Source organism: Gossypium raimondii, chromosome 10, assembly GCF_025698545.1.
Source record: "Gossypium raimondii isolate GPD5lz chromosome 10, ASM2569854v1, whole genome shotgun sequence".
NCBI lineage: Eukaryota > Viridiplantae > Streptophyta > Magnoliopsida > Malvales > Malvaceae > Gossypium > Gossypium raimondii.
Window position 1 is genome coordinate 54,767,704 of NC_068574.1, and position 26,038 is coordinate 54,793,741.

General features: G+C 34.1%; 1 protein-coding gene and 2 long non-coding RNA genes across 6 annotated transcripts; 2 read left to right on the plus strand and 1 right to left on the minus strand.

The window, feature by feature from the left end:
• Positions 1–641: 641 nt before the first annotated feature.
• On the minus strand, positions 642–1,311 carry LOC128033733 (uncharacterized). Its single transcript, XR_008189759.1, has 2 exons — positions 1,164–1,311; positions 642–1,007 (listed from the first exon to the last, which is right to left on the minus strand). It is a non-coding gene; the product is annotated as an uncharacterized LOC128033733 (long non-coding RNA).
• A 157-nt stretch (positions 1,312–1,468) lies between these two features.
• Positions 1,469–4,374, plus strand: LOC128033734 (uncharacterized). Its single transcript, XR_008189760.1, has 2 exons — positions 1,469–1,963; positions 4,042–4,374. It is a non-coding gene; the product is annotated as an uncharacterized LOC128033734 (long non-coding RNA).
• Positions 4,375–20,665: 16,291 nt separating this feature from the next.
• LOC105777833 (protein BTR1) lies at positions 20,666–25,381 on the plus strand. Of its 4 annotated transcripts, none has more exons than XM_012601325.2 (9): positions 20,666–20,861; positions 20,970–21,078; positions 21,357–21,595; positions 21,675–21,781; positions 23,066–23,259; positions 24,092–24,216; positions 24,530–24,625; positions 24,701–24,762; positions 24,866–25,381. In XM_012601325.2, the coding sequence occupies exons 2-9, from the start codon at positions 20,994–20,996 to the stop codon at positions 24,951–24,953; spliced, it is 996 nt and encodes a 331-aa protein (XP_012456779.1). In that variant the 5' UTR covers positions 20,666–20,861; positions 20,970–20,993; the 3' UTR covers positions 24,954–25,381. The 4 variants fall into 4 exon arrangements, with proteins under 4 accessions (XP_012456779.1, XP_012456782.1, XP_052477494.1 ...); XM_012601328.2 differs by having other exon boundaries at positions 20,672–20,777; XM_052621534.1 differs by having other exon boundaries at positions 20,681–20,861; positions 24,155–24,216.
• Positions 25,382–26,038: the final 657 nt, after the last annotated feature.

Sequence of the window (26,038 nt, forward strand, 5' to 3'; positions counted from 1 at the left end):
TAAGATTTTACGATTGTTTAATTATATGTAACTTACATTAGTATTAAATCTTGGTCTTATTATATATTTCAACTATTTTATATGTGCTATTATTGTTTTAATTAGTTATTAAGTTTAATTACATTTTATGTGTATTGCAGATAAAATGCCTAGAAGAAAAATTATAAGGGAAAACATTGTTCAAAATGATCCAAACTCGACAGAAACAAATAGTACTGAACAACAGACAGCAATTGGATCTTCGAATGTTCCGATTACACCTGAGGATCCTATGGAAGTTCAAAGTAACTTACATTAATTACATGCGTGTTGACTTATAATTGATTTATTTTTCAAATTCTTATATTATAATATACCATTTGTAGTGAAAATGGTGGGACGCTCAGAGGTCGAGGACGACGCTACTTAGAGAGTTATCTGAGTTAGATCCATCGGCGTGTCAAGGTATGAAACAGTTTTGGTCAGCCTGTTGGATCAGAAGCTCGACTTTTAGCAGGATACATGGGCATTTTAGCACGAAATGCGAATATGTTGCCTATCAACTACGAGTCATGGCGTCAAATGCCCGATAACAACAAAAACCAAGCGCTCGATAATATTAAGGTTGTAATCACTGAATTTTGTCCGGGATTAATTTCGTGTTTGAAAAAAAAAAGAATTTTTTTATTTTTTGCATTTTAACCCCTGTACTTTTCAAAATTTACATTTTGACCCCAAACTTTTCTAAAATTTACATTTTGACCCCAAAACTTTCTAAAATTACATTTTGACCCCAAAACTTTCTAAAATTACATTTTGACCCTTAGACTTTCTCAAAATTACATTTTGGAGCCCTTAAACTTTCAAGAAATTACATTTTGGCCCATATTTTCTAAAATTACGCTTTTGCCCCAAAAGTTTTACGCCTCTTACAATTTAGTCCTTCTGGACTTGTCAAATCACCCCCAATCGGCAGCCGCCTCCAGCTACTCCAGCAGCCTCCTAGGCAATGATGGCTCCTCTACCAACTGAAAACAATTAGAAAGAAGACAAATTTGAGAGATTAAAAGGGAAGAAATGGAGAGTGAATGAGGGGGGTTCTTTTTTTGCAAAAAGAAAGAAAGAAAACTAAGAAAACAGCAGCAAAAAAATCAAACAAAAAAGAGCAACGAAAGGGCCCTCACCACCGTCGCGCTCTCCCAACCACCGCCTTCACCACCACCGTGCCCACCGCCGTGCCTTGCATTCTTCTAACCACCGTTGCACCTACAAAGCAAAGCACAAAGCAAAAACAAAAAGAAGAAACAAAAACAGCAAGCAAAAATAGCAACCAAAAAGGAAGAAGAGAAGAAAGAAAGGGAGAAAGAGAGGAGAAGGGAGTCGTGTCGGCCACCGCAACACCGGACGGAGGAGGCGTTGGCGGCGGCGTTGGGCTAGAGTTCAGCCCCGAAGAGGAAGGAAAAAAGGAAGAAAAAAGAAGAAAAGAGAGAAGAAAAAGAGAAAGAAAAAAGAAAAAAAGAAAAAATATCTTACACTCGGGTCAAACCGACCCGGCTGACCCGACTCGACCCGCAAAAGTGACCCAGCCCAGCATCACCCAACAGGCCGTTCCAGACCCAAGCCCAAAGAGCAGCCCAAGAAAAAAAAACAAAGCAGCGAAAAAAAAGGAGCAAGGCAGAAAAAAAAAAAAAGAAAGATAGCAGGCCACATTGTAGCAGGCCAGTCAACAGGCCCAATAGCAGTGGCAGCCCAAGCAGCAGAACAGAAAAAAATAGCAGGCCTGTAGCAGGCCTTTTGCGCCAGCCCAGTAGCGCAGCCCAACGCAGGCCCAGTAGCACAGCAGCAGTCCAAATCCCAGCGCCCAGCAGACCGGTGCCAGCAGCCCAGCAGATCCGACCCGGTTTCTGGCGGCCCACTGAGGCCCAATCCGCAGCAAAAAGGGGAAAAGGGCCTGTCTTTCAAACCCATAACTTTGGGCTTTCGGGTATTATTTTTTAATCTATTTTATTTTATTTTATATATTTAAATGGTGTTTTATTTAATTTAAATTAGTATGTTTAAAAATAGTTTTCATAAATATTATAATGTCATTTCAATCGCATATTTTTTTTAAAAATAAAATAAAATACTAATAATAATATTTTAATGCATAAGGCAACGAACCGGTTTAATATCAAGTCATCGAATTCATCGCTATGTTGGGTGGATATCGATAGCTCGTGTTAAATTCGGGACGCCCTTTTAAAAATAAAAAATGTTCAAAAATCCTCGTGTTTTTTTCAATTCTCGTGTTTTAATAGAATCCCGATTAATTTTTTAAATGGAATCGGTTTGACACTAATTCGTAGATTTCATCGCCATGTTGGGGTGAATATCATCGATTCGTGTTAAATACGGTACGTTTTTTAAAAAAATAAAAAATAAAAATTCGTATTTCAAATTTTCGTATTTTCAAATATTACTCGTATTTCAAAATTTACGACTTTTCGCATTTTCAAGAATTTTCGTGTTTCAAAAGAAATTTCCGCGTTGTTTTAAAAAAAAATTCTCGTATTTCAAAAATTATCATGTCTTGAAAATTCTCGTGTTTCAAAAATTTTCGTGTTTTCAAAATTTTCATGTTTTCGGGTTTTCAAAAAATTCTCGTGTGTTCAAAAAATTTTCGTGTTTCAAAAATCTTCGTGTTTTCAAAAATTATTATTTTGTTTCAAAGTTCTCGTGTTTGAAAACAAAAAAAAAAGGTTTTCTCAAGTTTCAATCGGATCACAATTAAATATTAAATTGAACTTGTATTTTTGAAAATTAAGACAACGCGCATTTTACGAGATACCAATTTTGGGCGTCGCGAGGGTGCTAATACCTTCCTCGCGCGTAACCGACTCCCGAACCCTAATTTTCTCTGGATTTTTACGTGGACCTAAAATTACCTCTTTTTTAGAAAAGTTTAAAAATAAATTTTTCTTCTGAAAAGAGAATTTTGTAGGCGTCCGATCACACCTGGAAAAAAAGATCGGTGGCGACTCCCTTTTTTTTTAAATAAAGTCGAGATTCAATTTTCAAATTTTCAATAATCACTTCAATTAGCGCCCGTACGAAAATTTTTAGGTCGCTACAGCTGGCGACTCCGCTGGGGACAAAATATTTTTGAGAGTCGAGTCTGATGTTAAACGCGTGTTGTCAAATTTTTAAAATCCTTTGTTCAAATTAATTTTTAATCGTGATCCTTGAATTTTATTTTTTGAAAAGTCATGCATTTGCATTCGGTTTTTTTAATTAATATTTTTCTAACTTGTTTTTTTCCTTTTTTTTTCAGCTTTAAGTTTTACGTTTTTTTAGTTGTTTTAGTAAAAATAAAATTTAAAAGGTTTGTGAGTTTTTCCCCACACACCGTGCAGTTGCATTTTTTGCATAACATGAGCTCTCTACCCGGGCTCCACCCGTTTAAGTGGAAGTAAACGCTACGCCTTCGTGAGTTAACTCGTCCCTCATGACAAAGCTAGTGAAATACTTAGGGTTACATATGACTTATGCTTTCGTGAGTTAACTCGTCCCTCCGCATAGGCATAAGTAAATGTAATCCCTCGAATTGAGCTCGTGAGCCTGTGATGGGTGATGACCGTGGCTCCGTACTGACCTTAGTAGGTGACAGCATGGACAATTCGAGTACCTTTCTAGAACCAAAACCACATATAGTGAACCGTACGAGCCACCCAATTAGAGCCATGCCGAACCTCTGTCCGTTTGATAGTTACCAAAATAAATACACGGGAGAAACGCCTCTTACCTTTTATTTCTTTTACATTTACACTTATTTGCAAATGAATTGGGTCTATTTAATAAATTGGGTCGGGTAGATTGTCTGATGGTATGTGGCGTAGGTTTTTGTAAAGCATGTTAGGGCAAAAAAAAATGTGGGTCTGTTCCACCAAATTGCATGATTGACTAGCTTAATTTGTTAAATTTTCCATAGTATTTATTTTTTATTTTCCTTCTGTTTATATCTGTTGTGATCTCTAACCAATGTTATTTGTTCTTCATTTTATTTTTCATCATGCATCGTAGACATCTCATTAGGAAGGTGTTGATTAGAGATTGGTTGCCAAAAACGGGTTTCTGATGAAGGAGTCAAATTACACAGGTAATCAAGAAAAATGTCATAGTCAGAGACTGGTCTTTGAGGGCCGAGAAAGTAAAAGGGACAATTTAAAGGAAAGATATATCTCTGATCTTTCCGAGAAGGCGACTTCGAATGCTCGTCAGAATAACCCTGAAGATTTGACTAGGATCTGGAAACAGTGAAACTCAAGAACTAGGGTCATCTTCGTTGGCAAAATATTTTGTAATTGACTCTTTTGATAAATGAAACGCCAAAATATGGGGCTATCTTGAAATCAACATCATTTTTTGCATATTTACGCATGACTAGCATCCATTGGTCATTCATTCATTCATTCATTCATTCATTGCATATACATATCACCCTAATCATTCACTGAGACTAAAACAATATAATCCACAGTTACGACACTCCAAGTCTGGAATCACGTCATTCTTATAGAACGCGTTTAAGGCTAGGGCTATGAATGTTGAATTTAATGAGAGTGATACAATTGAGGATCTTTCAACGATACACCATTGTCCCCCAGGATATGTTTTGAACAATCGTACTGCTATGAACCTCCTTGTAGTTTCTAAGTCCTCTTCAGAGTAATGCCCAATGTTAATTCTCCATTATTTTGTATGCCCCTAAGTAATGGGATTCCTTTTGTAAGAGCTTATGTTTGCTATTTATCATTTCAATGAACATTAATGAAGATGCATTTTGTCATGGTCTTTTCATTTCCATTAGTCTTGTAATTATTCCCTATTCTCACAGCCTTTCCTTACATGTATCTCATATCATTCCATAACATTGTGTTTGTTGATTCCAATACTTTGATGCTCCCCTATAGCAGTCTTTTCTATCCGCCTTTCAAGTGCTCAGATATCCATGGCATGAACAATCCCGTTACAAGTCTTGAAATCGATTTCGAGAAGGCTTTTTGTTTAGGAGAATTCGAAGCCGAGGAAGATGCTGAAAATTGTGACCCGCCTCCTGACTTACTGAGAATAGTTGAACAAGAAGAGACAGATTTTACCCCATCAAGAATCTGTTGAGACGGTGAACTTGGGGAGTGAAGAAAAGAAACAAGAAGTGAAGATTTGGACTTCCATTTCAGAGAACACCAAACAGAATTTGATCGTCTGGCTCCGTGAGTACAAAGATGTATTTGCCTGGTCTTATCAGGATATGCCAGGGTTGAACACATATATTGTGGTCCATAAGCTCCCACTGAAACCAGAATGCAAGCCCGTTCAGCAGAAATTAAGAAGGATGAGGTCCGAAATACTGTTAAAGATAAAAGAAGAAGTCAAGAAACAATTTGACGCCGGCTTCCTACAAGTCTCAAAGTATCCAGAATGGGTAGCTAATATAGTCCCAGTGCCGAAGAAGGATGGCAATGTGCGAATGTGCATGGATTATCGTGATCTAAATCAAGCAAGCCCTAAGGATAAATTTCTTTTACCGCACATCGACACTTTGGTGGATAATACGGCAAAGCATTCTCTGTTTTCTTTCATAGATGGTTTCTTAGGATATAATCAGATAAAGATGGCTCCCGAAGACATGGAGAAAACTACATTCATAACAATGTGGGGAACCTTCTGTTATAAGGTAATGCCATTCGGACTAAAGAATGCTGGGGCAACATATCAGAGAGCCATGGTAACGTTGTTCCATGATATGATGCACAAAGAAATAGAAGTTTATGTCGATGATATGATTGTCAAATCTCGGGAAGAAAGAGAGCATGTTGGGAGTCTTAGGAAGCTGTTTGAAAGATTAAGAAAGTTCCAGTTGAAGCTTAACCCGGCCAAATGTACGTTTGGGGCTACTTCAGGAAAACTGCTAGGTTTCATTGTTAGTGAAAGAGGTATCGAGATTGATCCAGATAAAATAAAAGCTATACAAGAATTGCCTCCTCTGCGCACACAAAAAGAAGTCAGAGGATTTTTAGGAAGGTTGAATTACATTGCTCGATTCATTGCCCAACTTACGAATCAGTGTGATCCAAATTTTTGACTCCTCCGAAAGCATAACCCGGGAGAATAGAACGAGGAGTGCCAAGTGGCATTCGATAAGATAAAAGGGTATTTGGCTAATCCTCCTGTGCTAGTACTGCCGACCCCTAGAAAAACCCTTAATATTGTACCTGACCGTGTTTGAAAACTCAATGGGTTGCGTACTGGGGCAACATGATGAGTCAGGGAAAAGAGAAAAGGTAATTTACTACCTCAGCAAGAAGTTGACAGAATATGAGGCAAAATACCCTTCAATTGATAAGTTTTGTTGTGCATTGATTTGGACGGTTCGGAGGCTCAGACAATACATGTTGTATCATACCACATGGTTAATTTCAAAACTGGACCCAATAAAGTACATGATGGAGTCACCTGCACTTTCAGGGAGAATGGCACGATGGCAGATCCTATTGACTGAGCATGACATTGTATATGTGAACCAAAGGTCGATAAAGAGAAGCGCGATAGCTGACTTCTTGACAAGTTGAATAGCGGAAGAATACGAGCCTTTGAGATTGGATTTCCCAGATGAAGACTTGATGTGCATTTTCGAAGGTGAATCATCAAAAGATCAATCATAGAAGATGAGTTTTGATAGTGCATCAAATGCATTGGGGGCATGGGATAGGAGCAGTCTTAGTATCACCTGAAGGGGACCATTACCCACTTACTGCCAGATTGAATTTCTTCTGTACAAATAATATGGCGGAATATGAAGCTTGCATCATGGGACTTCGTGCAGCTATCAAGAGGAAAATCAAAATCTTAGAGGTACACGGGGACTCAGCACTAGTCATTTACCAAGTTCGTGGAGATTGGGAAGTAAGAGATTCAAAATTAGTTAAATATCGCGATCTCGTCGCAGAGCTAATCAAGGAATTCTATGAAGTGACTTTTAACTACTTTCCACGGGAAGAGAATCAATTGGCTGATGCCCTAGCCACCTTGGCTTCGATGTTCAAAGCAAACAGAGAAAATGAAATAATGCCTATCCAAATGAGCATATATGAGACTCCAACACACTGTTTTAGCATTGAGGAAGAGTCAGATGGACGACCATAGTTCCATGATATCTTGGAGTATATCGAGAATCAAAGATACCCCGAGCAAGCAAATGAGAATGACAAAAGAACAATCAGGAAATTGGCGATTGGATTTGTTCTTGACGGAGATATTCTATACAAAAGAGGAAAAGATCAAGTGATCCTAAGGTGCGTAGACGCTGTTGAAGCCAGAAAGATACTTGAAGAGGTTCATGAAGGAATTTGTGGAACACATGCCAGTGGTTTCACCATGGCCAGGTAGATTATGAGACTTGATTATTATTGGCTGACGATGGAAAGGGATTGCATTGGTTACACACGAAAGTGCCACAAATGTCAAATTTATGGCGACAAAATTCATGCAGCTCCATCACCCCTTCATGTCATGACTTCTCCGCGGCCTTTTTCTATGTGGGGCATGGATGTTATAGGGCCAATTTCCCCGAAAGCTTCCAATGGACATTGATTCATCTTTGTGGTTATAGACTACTTCACAGAATGGGTAGAATCCACTTCGTTTGCTAATGTGACGAAGGCTACGGTCTGTAGATTCTTAAAAAAGGAAATCATATGTCGACATGGTCTGCCTGAAAGAATCATCTAAAATAACGCTTTAAATTTGAACAACAAGATGATGAAATAAGTATGTGAGCGATTTCAGATAAAGCATCATAATTCTTCGCCCTATCGCCTGAAGATGAACGGAGCAGTAGAAGCGGCTAATAAGAACATTAAGAGGATTCTCAGGAAGATGACTGGACATATAAAGACTGGCACAAGAAGCTACCATTCGCTTTGTACGCATATCGCACCTCTATACGGACGTCTATAGAGGCAACTTCTTTTTCTCTGGTCTACGGGATGGAAGCCGTTCTGCCTATCGAAGTAGAGATCCCATCCCTGCGCGTCTTAATGGAGACAAGATTAGAAGAATCAGAGTGGGTTCGAGCTCGATATGATCAGCTAAACCTTATTGAAGGGAAACGCTTGAAAGTAATTTGTCATGGACAGATGTATCAGAAAAGAATGATCACGACTCATGATAAAAAGATGCGGCCAAGAGAATTTCGTGAAGGGGAGCTTGTTTTAAGAAAGATCCTCCCGATACAAAAGGACTTTCGAGGAAAATGGTCACCAAATTGGGAAGGGCCATACGTTGTAAAAAAGGCATTCTCAGGAGGGGCTCTGATTCTCACTGAGATGGACGGGAAAGAATTACCTAATCCAGTGAACTCAGATGCTGTGAAGAAATATTATGCTTAAAAAAAACAAACAAAAAAATAGAAAAAAAACAAAAAAAACAGAAAAAAAACAGATAAAACAAAAAAAGAAAAAATCAAGATGAAAACCCGAAAAGGGCGTCTTGATAAACAAAAAAAGATTAGGATGAAAACCCGAAAGGGCGTCCTAATGAAGTGGGCTCGGGCTTGAAGAAGCCAATTGGCTTGAACGGGGAGTCGAATGGCGAGGTTGCAATATTGGAAGCATTCTCAGAAGCTCGAAATCTTCTACACAAGAAACCGTGCTCGAATGGATCCAGGACGAAGAAACGTGGAAAAGTTCATGCATTGGATATCTAGAGCATTTCTGGCCATTGAACTCGCTTTCTTTTCTTTATGACAATTTATTTGTTAAACTTTCCTTGTCAATTTCCTTCGATTGTTGCTTTTAAAAAAAAATGAATGTGAGGTATTTCTTTCATGCCTACTTTGTCTTTTGTATGCATCTCGTGTTTGATTCATTTAAATGATAAATAGTAAGATGACATACTCTAAACAAAGGGAATGTTGAGCATTACCTGGATGAGAATTTGATAAATACAAGGGCCCCAAAGCAGGAACAATGTTCAGCAGGGGGCAAGAGAGTGATATACAAAGAAATGTAGATTACTTGCAAACATTGAAGATGAGTACAAAACTAGAGAGAAAAGTCAAGAATTGGGGAAATGAATGCGGACCCTCACAAAAATCAAAAGTGGGGCACGTGACAAACAGCCCAGGGTGCATTGCATGATCATGTAGACACAAAAGCATTTAGGACAAACATGTGCATATCATAATAACATCATAAATGACATATACAGGTATACCAGTAGAGCAAGGAATACTGGGAGAAAACTGCACAAAATCAATGAAGAAGAAGGCTTTTAGCTTTACCAGATGTTTTTGAAACCCTGTTTCTTTCAAGAAATATTTTTTAAAATTCTGTTTTTTTTTTTAAAATCAACTCATAATACAGAGGTGAGTTGAGCCTCGGGTCACGCTGAGGTATTTTTTTTTAATTTCTGCTTTTTTCAAAATATCAACTCATAATACAGAGGTGAGTTGAGCCTCGGGTCATCTTGAGGTATTTTTAAATTTGCTTTTTCAAAAATCAACTCATAATCTGAGGTGAGTTGAGCCTCGGGTCACTGTTGAGGTATTTTTTTAATTTATGCTTTTTCAAAAATCAACTCTTAATCTGAGGTGAGTTGAGCCTCGGGTCACGCTGAGGTATTTTTAATTCTGCTTTTTCAAAAATCAACTCATAATCAGAGGTGAGTTGAGCCTCGGGTCACTGTTGAGGTATTTTTAAATTTCTGCTTTTTCAAAAATCAACTCATAATACTGAGGTGAGTTGAGCCTTGGGTCACTGTTGAGGTATTTTTTTAATTTCGCTTTTTCAAAAATCAACTCATAATCTGAGGTGAGTTGAGCCTCGAGTCACTGTTGAGGTATTTTTAAATTTCGCTTTTTCAAAAATCAACTCATAATCTGAGGTGAGTTGAGCCTTGGGTCACGCTGAGGTATTTTTTTAATTTCGCTTTTTCAAAAATCAACTCATAATCTGAGGTGAGTTGAGCCTCGGGTCACTGTTGAGGTATTTTTAAATTTCGCTTTTTCAAAAATCAACTCATAATATAAAGGTGAGTTGAGCCTCAGTCTGCTGAGGTATTTTTAAATTTCGCTTTTTCAAAAATCAACTCATAATACAGAGGTGAGTTGAGCCTCGGGTCACGCTGAGGTATTTTTTTAATTTCTGTTTTTTCAAAAAATCAACTCATATTACGAGAGGTGAGTTGAGGCTCGGGTCACTCGCTGAGGTATTTTAAATTTCTGTTTTTCAAAAATCAACTCATATTGCAAGAGGTGAGTTGAGCCTCGAGTCACGTCGAGGTGTTTTTCAATTTCTATTTTTCCAAAATCAACTCATATTGCGAGAGGTGAGTTGAGCCTCGAGTCACGTCGAGGTATTTTTCAATTCTTGCTTTTCAAAAAAATCAACTCATATTGCTAGAGGTGAGTTGGGCCTCGGGTTTCACGCTGAGCTATTCTCGATTTCTAGTTTTCAAATAAAAAGAAAAATTTTGGATGATCGAACAAAATTCAGTGCTTTTAAGTCTTTGCTCTATCCCTGTTTCACAGCGATGAGCAAAGAGGGGCAGCTGTAATCACTGAATTTTGTCCGGGAATAACTTTCGTTAAAAAAATTAAAATTAAAATTTTTTTAATTTTTTTTGCATTTTGACCCCTAAGCTTTTCTAAAATTGCATTTTAACCCCTAAACTTTCTCAAAATTATAGTTTAACCCCTAAACTTTTCTAAATTATATTTTGACCCCTAAACTTTTTTAAAATTAGATTTGGACCCTTAAACTTTCTCAAAATTACGTTTACCCCAAAAGTTTTTTGCCACTACATTTTGGTCCCTCCTGGTGCCATCGACACAAGTTGCACTGCAATGCGGCACGACCTAAGCCCTCCTAGCCCACTGCAAACCGCAAACAAAGAAGAGAACATCAAAATAAAATGGGTTTTAAAACCCCAAAGCAAGGAAGAAAAGGAAGGAAGGAAGGAGGAAGGAAAAAAAAAACAAAAGCTTTGAGCAAAAAAATAAAAAAAAAAAAAAAGCAGCCACACCGCCGGTCGTCGCACCAGCCGCCACCGTGCCCACCACCGTAGCACCACCATCACCTATCCCTAGCAAAGCAAGCAAGAATCCAAGAAACAACAAGCAAAATCTAAAAAAAAAAAGAGAAAACCCAAAAAGAGTCAAAGAAACAATGCCAATAGTTGATTTTAGAGGAGAAAATGCTTACTGATTGAGCCGCCGACCACCGAAAGCAAGTAGAGGAGCCGAGGACGACCACTGGCGTTGTTTTCGACTTAAGGGGTGGCGGATCACCAAAGAAAGAGGAGATAGAAGAAGGAGAAGAAGGAAGAAAAGAAAGAAAAGAAGGAGAAAAGAGAGAAAAAAGAAAGAAAAAAAAAAAAAAGAAAGAAAAAGCAAAATCAACAGTTGGGTCAAACCGACCCGACCCGATCAAAGCGAACCGACCCAACCCAACAAGCCCATTAGTCAAACCCCAGGGCGAAAAAAAAATAGCAAAGCAAAAAAACAAAGCGAAAAAAGAAAGAAGCGAAGAAAAAAAAAAAAAGCGACCAATGACCCAAAGAATACCGAGCCAGTCTGCAAAATGACCAAAATAGCCAGCCAGTGCACAGCCCAACAGCCTACCAAAGAGAGAAGAAAAAAAGAAGAAAAAAGAAGAAAGAAAAAAGAAAGAAAAAAAGAAAAGGGTTCAATTTGGTAACCCGTTCGACCAAGCTCGTGTTTTGGATCGTTTCGGTAATCTCATTTATTTCACTTTTAATTTAATGCTCGTATTTTTATATATTTTTGTTTTAATATTATTAGTATTTTATGTATTTCTATATTTTTGTATTTATATTTTAAATTTATTTTAAATAATTTTAATAAATAAGGCAACGAATCAATTTAACATAAAATCGTTGATTTCATCGCTATGTTGGGTGAATATCACCGGTTTACGTTAAACTCGATACGCCCTTTTAAAAATCGAAAATATTCAAAAATTTCGTGTTTTTTTAAATTCTCGTGTTTTAATAGAATCACGATTAAATATTAAGTTGAATCGATTTGGTACTAATTCGATGATTTCATCGCCATGTAGGGATGAATATCATTGATTCGTGTTAAATATGGTACTTCTTAAAAAAAATCGTGTTTCAAAAAAAATTTCCCATGTTTTCAAAAAAATTTACGTATTTCAAATTTTCGTGTTTTTAAAAATTTCTCGTGTTAAAAAAATTCGACCTTTCACTTTGTTCAAAAATTTCGTGTTTTCAAAATTCTATCGTGTTTACAAATTTCTCGACTTTTCGCGTTTTTCAAATAATTTTCGTGTTCGCAAAAAATTTCTATTTTTGTGTTTCTAATATTCTCATATTTCAAAAAAATTCCATATTTAAAAAAAAATCTTTCTGTGGTTTCAAAAATATTCGTGTTTTAACAAAATAAAAATAAAAAAGATTTCGTCTTTCGAAATTCTCATGTTTTCAAAATAAAATTCCATTTTTTCAAAATTTTTCGTGTTTTCAAAAAATTTTTGTGTTTCAAAAATATTCGTGTTTTTAAAAAAAATTTCCTTGTTTTTTAAATCGTGTTTCAAAAACAAATGTCGTGTTTTAAAAATTTTCGTTCTTCTAAAAATTTTCGCGTTTCTAAAATTTTCGTGTTTACAAATTCTCGTGTTTTCAAAAATTCTCGTGTTTTAAAAAAAAACTTTCGTTTTAAAAAAAGAAATACTGCGCTTCAAAACTCGTGTTTTTTTTTAAAAAAGGGTTCTCGTATTTCAATCGGATCACAATTAAATATTAAATTGAACTTGTATTTTGAAAATTAAGACAACGCGCGTTTAACGAGATACCAATTTTGGGCGTCGCGAGGGTGCTAAAACCTTCCTCGCGCGTAACCGACTCCCGAACCCTAATTTTCTCTGGATTTCAACGCAGACCTAAAATTACCTCTTTTTTAGGAAAATTTAAAAATAAATTTTTCTTCTAAAAAGAGAATTTATTAGGTGTCCGATCACACCTAAAAAAGATCGGTGGCGACTCCTTTTGCAAATAAAATCGAAACTCTATTTTTAAATTTTCAATAATTAATTCGATTAGCGCCTGTGCCTATCGCCAAATTTTTAGGTAACAAAATGTTAATGTCATCTGTAATGCTTGGGAAATAGTTTCATTTATATTTACTTTATTAACTTGTGTTTTTTGTAGGCGGGGTTTGCTTTAGAGGTCTCGGATGCTTATGTAAAGAAGGCATTGGGAAAAAGATGGAGAGACAATAAAAGTACTTTGAAGAAAAATTATTATAAGACAAAAACAACCCTCGATGAGAAATTGCAAAATGTCCCGCCGGGTATGTTGAGGTACCAATGGGAAGATGCAGTTAGATTTTGGCATTCTTAGAAAGGCGAGGTACGACGTACTTCCAAACTATTGTAATTATTTTGGTTTATAGTATTTACTATTTACGTACTAAAAATTTCAAAACGTAGGATCGTGAACGAGTTGGAAAAAGCAGCCGGCAGCAACAAAAATTCACTCACACAGCCGGGTCGAGAAGTTTTGCATGTGTAGCTGAGGTGGAGGTATTTTTAATTTTTTAATATTCTCAAATATGTATAACTTTCTATTAAATAATATTTTTACTACTATATTGTAGGAGCGAGTCGTCCGGTCAAAAGTTGGACGCCTTCAACTTTTGAAATTACACATAAGAAGAAAGATGGATCTGCTATGACTCCTGAAGCTGGTGAAATTATGGTACGTTTACTTAATACGATTTGACTTGTTTTAGTTATTTATAGTGTTTATTTTTTAATGGTTTAATTCATTGCTTGTAATGCGACTATTGTTATATTGCATTTGTTTTTTTTTAATATATATTGCGTTCCTAACTATGTGATTTATTTATTAGGAAAAACTAAAGGAAAAAAAGACGGAGTACGAAGCGATTGCTTTTAATGATAGTTCTGTTCATCTTGAAGACATTGATAACCGGATTATTATGAAGTTTTGGGTCTGAAAAATATGGTGGGTTCGATTTCAAGGATCTTTATCATTAACCCAATATTTTGGATCCACTCACACCAATACATGGCTCGGGAGTCAATCTCAAGTCAAGTTCGAGGTTAAAAGACCGGATGGCTCGGATGCAAGCGACCACATTTGAGGTTCAAAGGAAATATGAAGAACTTCAAAGAACAACTTAAAGCAGAGGCGGCGATGAGGAAGCAGATGCTACAATGAGAGAAGTAGAGGCAGATGAGAGAAGCATGAGAGAAGCAAGCGGCGATAGAAGCAGAGGTTCAAAAGAAATATGAAGAACTACACCACGACTTCAAAATGATGCGGCATCGAGAGAAGCCGAGCGAGCAGAGCAAAAAGTACGACGAACTTCAACAATGACTTGATTATGATGAAGATGTTTCATGATTGCAACTTCCGCCGTCATAGTGTATATTGCATAAATATTTTATCATTTTAACTTTTAACGCTTTTGTAAAGAAAAGTATGAATTCACTTTTATTTATATCAATTAATATTATTTTAGTCATTTAATTTGAAATATTATATAAATTTATTGTTTTTGGTTAGTTTAGATCTGGTTGCTTTTGATTTGTTGTTGCAGGAGAGCTGAAAAAACCAGAAAATTTTATTTTAAAAAAATCCCAAAATTAGTGGCGTTTTTTAAAAAAGCGTCGCTAAAAGTCATATTAAATAGTGGCATTTGTGAAATAAGCGCCGCTAAAGAACACTACTATTAGCGGCGTTTTTGAACAAGCGCCGCTATAGAGCATTACTTTTAGCGGCATTTTCCTCCAAAGCGCCGCTAAAGAACACGATCTTTAGCGGCGTTTTGTCCTAAGCGCCGCTAAAGAACACGATCTTTAGCGGCGTTTTTTCATAAGCGCCGCTAAAGAACATGATCTTTAACGGCGTTTATTTCCTTAGCGCCGCAAAAGTTAGCGATGTTGTCGTTAGCGGCATTTTTTGTGGCGCTTCTTAAAGCGCCGCAAATAAATTTAGTGGCGTTAAAAAGCGCCGCTAAAGGCCTAAAAAAACGCCGCTAAAAACCTGTTCTGGTGTAGTGTGTTATGTTAAAACATAAAAAATTGTCCATTTTCATCATCTTTCTTAGCCGAAATGAACAAAGAAGAAAACCATTAAAGCTTATTAGGGATTCGACACTTTACTAGCATGATTAAAGTATGAAATTGTTTTGATTTTTGATAATTTTTACGTTTTTGATATTGTTGCTTTGAATACTTCAAAACCCATGTCTTAATTTGGTGAATTGTTGATGATTTTGAAATGTGCCATTGATGAATGCTTGAGCTTTGTGATGTTAGTTGATGAAATATGAAAGTTAGGTGTTAGATTAATATGTTTTATCTTTGAATTTTTGGTGAAATTGAGTAAATAGGGTTAAATTGTAAAAATAAATTTTTGAGGGATTAAAATGTGAAAAAAAAGAAATGTGTGGATTTGTATGAAGTATATGAACATTCGGCCCTAGCATAGTGTGGAAAAATTTTGTGTATTTTGTGTTTTATGCAATAGGAACTAAATTGCAAAAAGTGTAAATGTCAGGAGCAAAATGGTAAATTACCCATTTATGTGTTTTTGGACTAAATTGAATGTGATAATGATTAAACTAGCTCATTTTGAATATATTTAGATCGAGAACCAAAAAAATCGGAGTTAGATCTGGGAAAAGCCAAAGTAGTCGAATAATCGTCCGACTTCAATTTTTTATCGTCCGAGGTAAGTCTATTAGCAATTTAATGTTTTTAAATCAGCATATATACATGTATATGATTTATATTATTAATGAGCTGTGATAAAAAAAATATAAATTGAATTTAATTAAAGTATTAAAGGCATATGTATGAATATATATTGTTCAAATATATATGTATACATATATATAGGTTCTTGATTTTATTTGAAGTATGGGAGTTATAAATATATATTTGAAGTCTCAATATATATGTATATACTTGTGTAATTTTGGAATTTATTTAAGGTATGTATGTTATATTGTATATGTGAGTTTCAATTATATATATATATATATACAAGTATAGTTTGAGTTAAATTAAAGTGTGAAATATATACATGAAAATGTATGAAGTGGACATAGTTATGCGTGTATGTATAAATTCTTCAAATGAATTTAAGGTATGAACTATATATTTTTGGATGAATGTGGTTCCAATGGATATAAATGTATATATAAAATTATTGAGTTGAGCTAAAAGTATGGATTGTAAGTACAGATGTGATTCAATTATGGTTTGCCAATTTCTTGAAAGTGTGGATAATGTTACATGAATTATACACATATGTTTTGAACATGTGTAATGCTAGTAAGAGTTATATGAGAAATTATTTTCGTATTTGTGATATTCAGGTCCTGTGCCTAGCAGGCTTAATGCCGGTGAACTTTACAGACTTAATGTCTAGCAGGCTTAATGCCAGTGTTCTGATTCAAGCTTCAAGCCTAACAGACTATATGATGATGAATCATTTTGAATAAGTGATATTTATGTCTTAATTGGAATTAGATAATCACATTGATAAATTGTAATAAATTATAAAAATGTGGTTGTGAGTATTCGGTTCTATATTTTGTTGCTTATGTGCATACGGCTAAAAGTATTTGATAGGTACATATGTTTTCGGTTTTATATATATATACCTTGGATGAGTATATGCATTGAATATAAGAGTTTGATAAGTTTATTTATGCATTTGGACATGTGCGTTGATGTGAACATAAATTAGTTTAAATATATTTGTGGGAAACATATATACATTCGGTTATATGTTCTTGATGAACATAAATATTTGGTTATAAGCATTCAAGGAATTTATAAATATATATATATATATATATAAACAAATTTCCTTGTAAAATGTTATAATTCTTTAATTTAATTGTTAAAAATTTACTAAGCTATCAATGGCTTACTGTTTATTTTTGTTTCTGTTTATTTTCCTTGTCTTATAGATTTTTTTTTGAAGTGGTTCAAGATCGGGGATCGTCAGAAAAGCTTATTACACTATCGATAGATAATGGTATTTTAAGTTGAAGTTCCTTTTGAGTCTATGGCATGTATAGTCTAAGATTAGATGAAATTGTTATTTTGCTAGTAAATTTGTATTAAAGCCTTGTAAATGTGGCTAAATTAGTTGTTTTATTTGGTTTTGGTTTGAATGATAAATTAGTCATATTTTGGTTGTGGTTTAGGATTATATGCAACTTGATAAATTTATGCTTGGTTATGTGGTTTGTTAGAGTTAGATTTATATGATTATGTATATAGGTATATATATATTATACTTACAAATAGAAGTATTTATGCGAAATTTTAGAAATATTTTACTTGCATGTTATAAGTAGATTAAATGAATGTTCAACTTTATAAAAGTTTTAATTGTTGGAATTGAGTTTGATCGGGGTTATACTATTGGGAAGCTAAACTCACGAGATTAGAAGTTGAATTTATATAATAGTATATATGTTTAAAATGTGCAATGAAATGCGTTGTTACATGGTAATAAAATGAAAGGCTTTTGTAAATTGAGTTAGGTATAATAATTTTAAATTTTATATATATACGGTTTTGGTAATTATAAATAAAATTGATAAATAAAATTTGGTTTTGTGTTTATAATATTTGAGATTAAAATGATGATTGACTTTGCATTTTTGATTGATGTATTTTTTGAAGTAAATTATATATTTATTTCTATAAATCACTTTGTGAATTATGTATTTGTTTTAATTATATTCAATTGTGTTATGTCTGTTAATACCTCGTAACCCTAATCTGGTGACGGATATGGGTTAGGGGTGTTACATGACTTTCGAAAGTCTAACATGTATAGTATGCGTAACTTTATTATCTATTATTGACTGTGTGGGCCACACGAGCATGTGAACTCATTTTCTGGAAATTTCATCTAAGGTCGTATTTATTTGTGATGCGTATTTAGCCACTTTGTAGGATCCATATTGTATAAACAAGACTTGAAAGCGTGATATCTGATATTATGATACTGTCCATAACGTGGGAAAGGTACATGAAATATATATATATATATATATGCATGATCTGTATATTGATAATTTTGATGGTATGTTTCTGTTTTGCTATGTTTGTATATGAGCATATGATGTCTGATTATGTTATTTTGTGTATCTCTGAATCTGCTATATGACCATGCATGTGACGTTATGGTGAAACTGGTTTGCTTTTGTTGAATTTGTTACACACATGTTCTGCAAAGCATGGAATTCCATGCCTTTTGATTTCTATTATTGTACAATTGCATGTATTACATGCTTGTCATTCATATTTTGTATCTGCATGCCATGTCACATTGCATGGAGATGGGATAATATGGTAAGGAGGAAGTTCTGGCAGTTTAATAATCTGCACTATCTGGTGGTTTATCCACATTTTTGTCTGATAGCTTGTCTGCAATTATAGTGGCTCGACCACACATATTTGTTATGGCAGCTTAGTTGCAATATAGTGACGTGACCACATATCTGATCTGGTAGTTTAACTACAACTTCGGTGGTATTGTCCACAATTATCTGTTGGTGTGTTTTTTGATGGACAAGTTTTGGGAAACTCTAATTTGGTTTGTACCGGAGTTAGGTAGGAAGTTTTCTAAAAAATCTGCATTATGTTTTTTTCTGGAAAATACTGCATTGACATAAACATGCATTTTTAGTTTTGCTTAATTGATTGTTATGAAGTTCTCTGCGATACTTTGATCTGATTATTGTGTTATTTGTGTTCTCTGTTTGAGTTTGATTATACACTGGGCTTTATAACTCACTCATCTCTTTTCACCATTTCAAGTAAACAACAAAATTATGATTGGGCGGCGTTTGAGAACTTAGATTGGTTTTTGGCTTAAGATGGTTTGAATTATTTATAACTAAGTTTTCTGGATTTGATTTTGATTTTGGGGTTTTGTTATTTGGCTTAAGTTTTTTTTTACATGTTTTCTTAAAGGAAGGCTTGGTTTTGTTTTTTTTTTTAAATTAAACAAAATATTAATTTTTCGCTGCAAATTTGAAATAAGTTTTACATAAGTTAATAATGGAAGTTTCAGAAAATGCACAATCGGTAAATATACGTTCTCTCTAATCTGAATCACAATTTCTGAATTAGCTACTTCGAAATTTCCGCTGTAAATCTAAGTATCAAATTAATCGTTTTTCCGTAAAATAAATTATGCGCGTGATTTCATAAAGGACTTGTAAGTGTTTTGCCGAAAATAATATTTCTAGAACTCACGATTTCCAAAGCTAAATTTTGATTTGGATTTTCAATCGGGAAATATAATACCTCAAAATTTGGCAATAACGTTTAAGCCAAGTATGAGTATTACAATTTTTGCGTAATTTAAATATTCTCATTATGATTTTTCAAAACAAAAAAAAAACCTAAATACAATATTTATTACATATTTTATAATGAATTGTATAACATGAATTACGATATATATTACCCAATTACATAATTTATTATGCCATGCATAATATATTTTGTAAACCCTCGTAACGTGTTTATGTTGTTAAATTACCTGTTGTAGCAGTAGTACTATTTATTATTAGCGTAATATGGGATCTATCAATCATTTGTTATTTTTACGATCAAATTAATTAAAATTAAATAAGTTGAAATTATTGAATATTAAATTTCCATTCACCCATAACTAATTAAATACTAAGTTAAAACATGCTATAGATTTTATACTTCCAGAGATTTAATTTTATATTTAAAATTAAATTAAATTAAATTTTTAAATATATCAATTTAATAATTAATATTTTTGGTATTTTGTCAAAATTACCAATATTGTTACTATCAATAAGTGTGTTATTATAGTACCTGTACTTTCATAAAAGTTCAATATAGTATTTGAACTATCAATATATGATTTATTATAATAGTTGGTGCTAACACCATTACTAAATTCTTGAATCAACCAATAAAAATTTGACACGTAGAATTTTTCTCCAAATTATTAAGTCCACATGGATAATATAGTATGCAAGTTTAGTATTTACTTCTTTTATTAACCATATGTTTAGTTCTTTATTTTTTAATTTAATTTAAATTTTTTCGTTTTATTTAATTTTTCATATAAAGTCGTATTATCCACGTGGACTAGACGATTTGGAAAAAAATTCTACAAGTCAAATTTTCATTAATTGGTTCAACAATTCATAAATAGTGTTAACACCAAATACTATAATAAAACACATATTGATAATTTAGGTACGATATTAAACATTTTATTAAAGTACAAGTAATATAATAAAACATATATTAATAGTTCAGGTACCATATTCCCCATTTGCAAAATTCAATTATCACATTGGATATTTTATAAAAGTATAGGTACCAAATGTGACATTATCCCTTTCAATTTTCACTTTTAAAGTATAAGAACTAAATTAAAACTTTTGTAAAATTATAGGAGCTGGACAAAATATTCTACCCTAAATGTTATTAACTTTTAACTTTAAAACTATAAAAAAAAAGTTATTAACTTTTAAAAAATAGGCGGTTTTCTCGCTATAATTTTTTTAAAAAAATATAATAAATTAAATTAAAAACTCTAACGAGCCTGACTAAGCCATCGAGAGCGATGGATAGATAACGAAAATTAGAAAAACAAAAAAACCAGAAAACTTCAGCTCAGGCCTCAGAGTCTCTGATGAAGGAGGAAAAAGCTACGAACTGAAAGTAAAAAATTGAGAAGAAAATTTGAAAGTTAAAAGCATTAATCTCTGTTCTTACTGATTATTTGTTTAACATTTGATTACTTAGGTGAACTTTTTTTATTAATTTCCATAAGCTCTGCGTTTTTTTTTTTGTCTATTTATTTGTTTACAAAGTGTTATCGTTGTTATTTACTCTTTTTTGGTTTTGGTTAAGGTTTAGAAGAGGAGAGAAGTGATAATGGAGTCGACAGAGTCATCTTACGTGTCATCTCCGGAGGCAGCGAGGAAGAGATCTTCGCCGCCGCCTAGATCGCCAACTTCCGGTTATTTCTGATCCGATCTTCTTCTTTTTTTCGTCGAAGCTTTTCATACTTGTGTTTTTACTTTTGACTCAATGACGTTAATCTTAATTTTTTGTTTTATGTTTCTAATGTAATGATTGATTTTTGAAATTGTTTGAATTTCGGATTCTTTTCATTTATTTATGTAGCAGTTTTCCCCTTATTAACGTGTGAAATTGTTTTAACTTTTCATGTTTTCCAAAAAAGGCAAGATCTCATGAACTAAGTGATTAATTCTTTTCTCATTCTTCTTCTGTCAGAAAACGGGGAGAAGGCTACATATATAAGGTTTCTTGTCTCCAATGCTGCAGCTGGTTCTGTAATTGGGAAGGGTGGTTCAACAATTACTGATTTCCAGTCCAGATCAGGAGCTCGAATTCAGTTGTCACGCAATCATGAATTTTTCCCAGGAACATCAGATAGGATTATTATGGTCTCTGGAACAGTTGATGAAGTACTCAAAGTTATGGAACTTATCCTTGCAAAATTATTGAATGAGGTGATCTTTATGATGACTTTTAACTCTACTAGTTTTCTTTCTTTCAGATTATTACATATGTTGGTTTCCCTTTTGTCAGCTCAATATTGAAGAAAATGATGATGTTGAACCAAGAACAAAGGTGAGGCTAGTTGTTCCCAACAGTTCTTGTGGCAGCATAATTGGGAAAGGAGGGGCTACCATAAAGTAAGAAGTCTGCATGAACACTCCAATTATTCCAGATGTTTTTGTTGATATGTTTTTGAAAATTCACCTGTGACATAATATTGTTTTGCAGGCTTGAAATTAATGAAAATTCTTAAACATCAATTCTTTAGTTTTTAGTAGTGTTGACAAGCATCCCGAGTAGGCTCAATTATAAAATTGCAATTTATTCTTCCACTGTTTTGTATATTTCCAGGGGATAAACCTCGTAAAAGTTTTGACCTATAGTTGATTTATAGCATATGCAGATAAGCATTAGTGGTGAATGAAGCACTTTTTGGAATTGGTCATATGTGAGAATGTGTGCAATGAAAGATATATTTGACTGGGTTGTGGATTATTTGGCAATTTTGCATACAAAGAGTTGTTTATGATGAATTTGGGAGATTACTTTCAGGAGACAAGGTCTGGAAAGGACAATTTCTTGGCAATAGGACTAAATTTAGTAAAAGTTACCCTAGGGATAATTTTGTTGCATCATAGTGAGTTACTTCTGTTGAGTTGTCTATTGTAAGCTTATATTTAAACTTGATGATGATGGCTTTAGGACATAAATCAGTCAAGTTGCTAGTGGTTTCCTGTCTGGCCGAGGTTCACTCTAGATTGTGGTTAAGTCTTACATGGAGTTGACTTGGATGAGAGTTGAAAATAATTTTATTTCATGAAATGGTTAGTAAAGATTAAAAACTTGAGGTCTAAAATTGTGGACTTAAGGTTTTTGAGAAGAATGCTTTCTAACATGCTGGTCTAGCTGGCATCAATGTCTGAACTGCATGATATTCTGCTATATTTGTCCTCTGTTTTCTATTGATGCACACATGTTTTTTGAGATGGACCAACCTCTTAAAAGTAACTTCCATGTCTGGAAATAGTAGTATTGGAGCCCTGTGCTTTTCTGCACTAATATTCTACTTCGCATAAAGTAAGCATGCTGTGACTGAGATGTCGTTCTGATCCAGGAAGTATAACTGCTTCCCCTAATTGATTATAGCTACTACTTGGGGTTTGAGCCCTGCAAAAAGTTATGACCAAATACTAAAAGCTCAAATAACTTTAACTTCCTTGCGTCCTTGTAAGAAAACTATCATTGTGAAATGCTGTTTTGTGCTAATGAATCTGAGGAAATGACAAATGAGAATGTAATACAAAAACACATAAAATGATGGCTTTATACATGTGTGGTGTGTGGTCAGTTACTACCGAAGTATTATTGGCTGCCTAAAACAGATATTGCCGTTTCTGATTGTTATTTATGCCTTTCTGTAGGTCATTTATTGAAGAATCTCAAGCTGGCATTAAGATATCTCCGCAGGATAATAATTTTTATGGCTTGAATGATAGGCTAGTGACACTGACTGGCACTCTAGATGAGCAGATGCGAGCAATTGAATTAATTCTGTCCAAGCTTAGTGAAGATCCTCACTACTCACAAGCTATGCATGCTCCATTTTCATATGCAGGTGTGTTCTCTTCTTTTTTGGCCACTGAGTCTTACGAGACTTTCACACTGCATCACTTGCTTCTGCTCCATGAACACCACTATTGCTTTTTATATCATCCTTAACAGTTATATTTTAGTCCTGATATGCAAGCAGTTTTTTTACATTTCATGTTTGGCTAAGATAGCGTTTTAGCTGTTGTATGATGTTAACTATTAAAGCTTAGCTGTCAGAACATTTTTATACCCCTCTTTTATTTTTGTGTCTGGGGTTGTTGGTGGGTGGGGATACACACTTTTTCCTCTTTAATAGTACTAATTTTTACACTATTCCATCTAATATCTGTTACTAAGTCCAAGCCTGGCAGAAATCTTCTATGTCATTAAATCATTTTTCATGTCCTATGAAGTTAAATATTAGAACTTAGTTGTCATCATGGTGTGTTTCTTTTTGGAGAAACACACTTGTTCTTTAATCTGTAATAATCATTTTTACACCATCCTATCAATCAGTAAATCCAATCCTGTCTATTCTGGGGCATAACTGAACCGAACACAATCTGTGCCTATGTTTAGAGGTAATCATAGAATTTAAGAAAATGAGGCCAAAAGAGCATGACGCCTCATTCAAGCTTTGTACATGAGACAGTATGGAATTTTCTTACGTTTGTTTAAAATCCAGTGGCTCACTTTGATGGTTTTCTGGAATGCTGTTATGAGATACTTTTAGTTCTTCTAGTCAGATTCTTGATCATATTTTCTTAGTGAACTGTTCTTAACATGCGATTGGTATTATTCCTTTCTGTAATCATTACTATATGCTACAGTAAGATTTCTTCAACTTGAAATTTTAGGTGTTCTCTTCTCTGGTTTTCATGGTATTCCACATGCATATGTGCTTCCTTCTATGGGAACAGCGACCTACAATTCAATGAGCTATGCACCAAATGGGGCTGGAGGGAAGTTTCCGAATCCCAAGGTTCATCTCTTTCTATCATGTTTTATCAGTAACATGTGATGACTTATGCTATTTACCCTGCTTACTGTTTAGAGAAAATATTTTAATTTGTTTTATTTTGACATCCATATAGTTCTAAAGATCAGTCCTATGCTCATTTTCTCTTCTGTTTGCAGACTCATAGAATTACTTTTTTTAAGTACTCATTTCACCCAAATTATATCACATTTCTTCTAGAATTGTTGTAGTGCAGTATTTGTAATGTCTAACCCATTTTGATATCTCCTAAACCCTTATTGCTTCTGAATTAAACTGAATAATGTTTCTTATCCAGGAGGATCGTAGCAAATCTATCACTATCGGTGTTTCAGATGGCCATATTGGACTGGTTCTTGGACGTGGTGGAAGAAATATCATGGAAATTAGTCAGGTTCATAAATGATAAAATATCATTTGGTTCATTTATTTTACTTATATTCTAAACATGAGCGCTTTGTTGTTGCAGGCTAGTGGGGCCAGGATAAAAATATCAGATAGAGGTGATTTCATGTCTGGAACAACCGATAGGTATAGCTATCACAGCTTTATCATTATGCTGTCTATGCATCGAGTCTGGTGGTGATTTTTTCCTTATTAAAAACCTTTTCTATCTTTCACCTTTCTTTGGCAGGAAAGTGACAATCACTGGATCCCAAAGAGCAATTCAACAAGCTGAAACCATGATAATGCAGAAGGTAGCTAATACCACTAAAGGGTAATGGCTTAGTTTTCCGGTTATCAGAACCATTCTTTTTTGAATCTTTCGATGGAACGGCTTAGAACTTCCTCGTATAGTTCGACTAGAAACATATCCTCATTCATTGGCACACTACGAATCGACAATGCCAACAACATGACGTTAGCATCAAGAACAGGAAATTTTTACTCTAGCAGAGCTCTAATCAGGTACTCTTCGGGACACATGGACGAAAACTGTAGATTTTTTATTTTTTTATTTTTAAATTGTTAAATAGAAAGAAAAAAGATGATGGAATAGACTTTGGCATGATTACTTGACTGAGAATTGGAATTAGCATAATGTGCTTTGGTTATATAATTGTAACAGATATACGTGGTTAAACTTGTGGTTTAATATGGTCATGCTTCATTAAAAATTAGAACATCTAAATAATCATAATTTTGAAAAGATACCCTCTTTTTTTACGTTGAATTTATGCAACTTTATTTATAGATGATTGCATTTTCATCATACCTTAAAAGAACTTGTGGCTTGAAATGTTGCTCGGTGTCTAAACATGCTCATGGGCTGACTGTTTGAAAAATAGGAAGGTGGTTCGAAAAATGGGTTTGAGTAAAATTTAAGGCTTAGTTTTTTATGTGATTTGGGCCTTGGACAAGTTTTTTACTTGAGCCTGTCTCTGCTTGGCCTAAATATATAATGTTATAAAAATATATTATATTAATTATTAAATCACTAATCCAATAATCATTAAACTCATTACTTAAAATCTAAAAAAACCTTATCCGATTAAATAATCCAACTCAATTTTTAATATAAATACTTTTTTAATGTATTTTTAATATGTTAGAAATTTTTTATTTTAACGCTTTTTTAGTACATTTAGGGTGAGTTTGGATGGGCGGTGCGTTTATTTGCTGTTAGTGTAAAAATAGCGGTGGCGGTGAGATTAGATACTATAATGTTACTGTAGCGTGAGACAAAAAGTAAGCTAAATGCACCGCATCGCACCCAATCGCCCATCTAAACCCACCCTTAGTATATCATATTTAAAATATATATTTTTAAATAAAAACTAATCTAAAAAAATCAAATATGGACGGG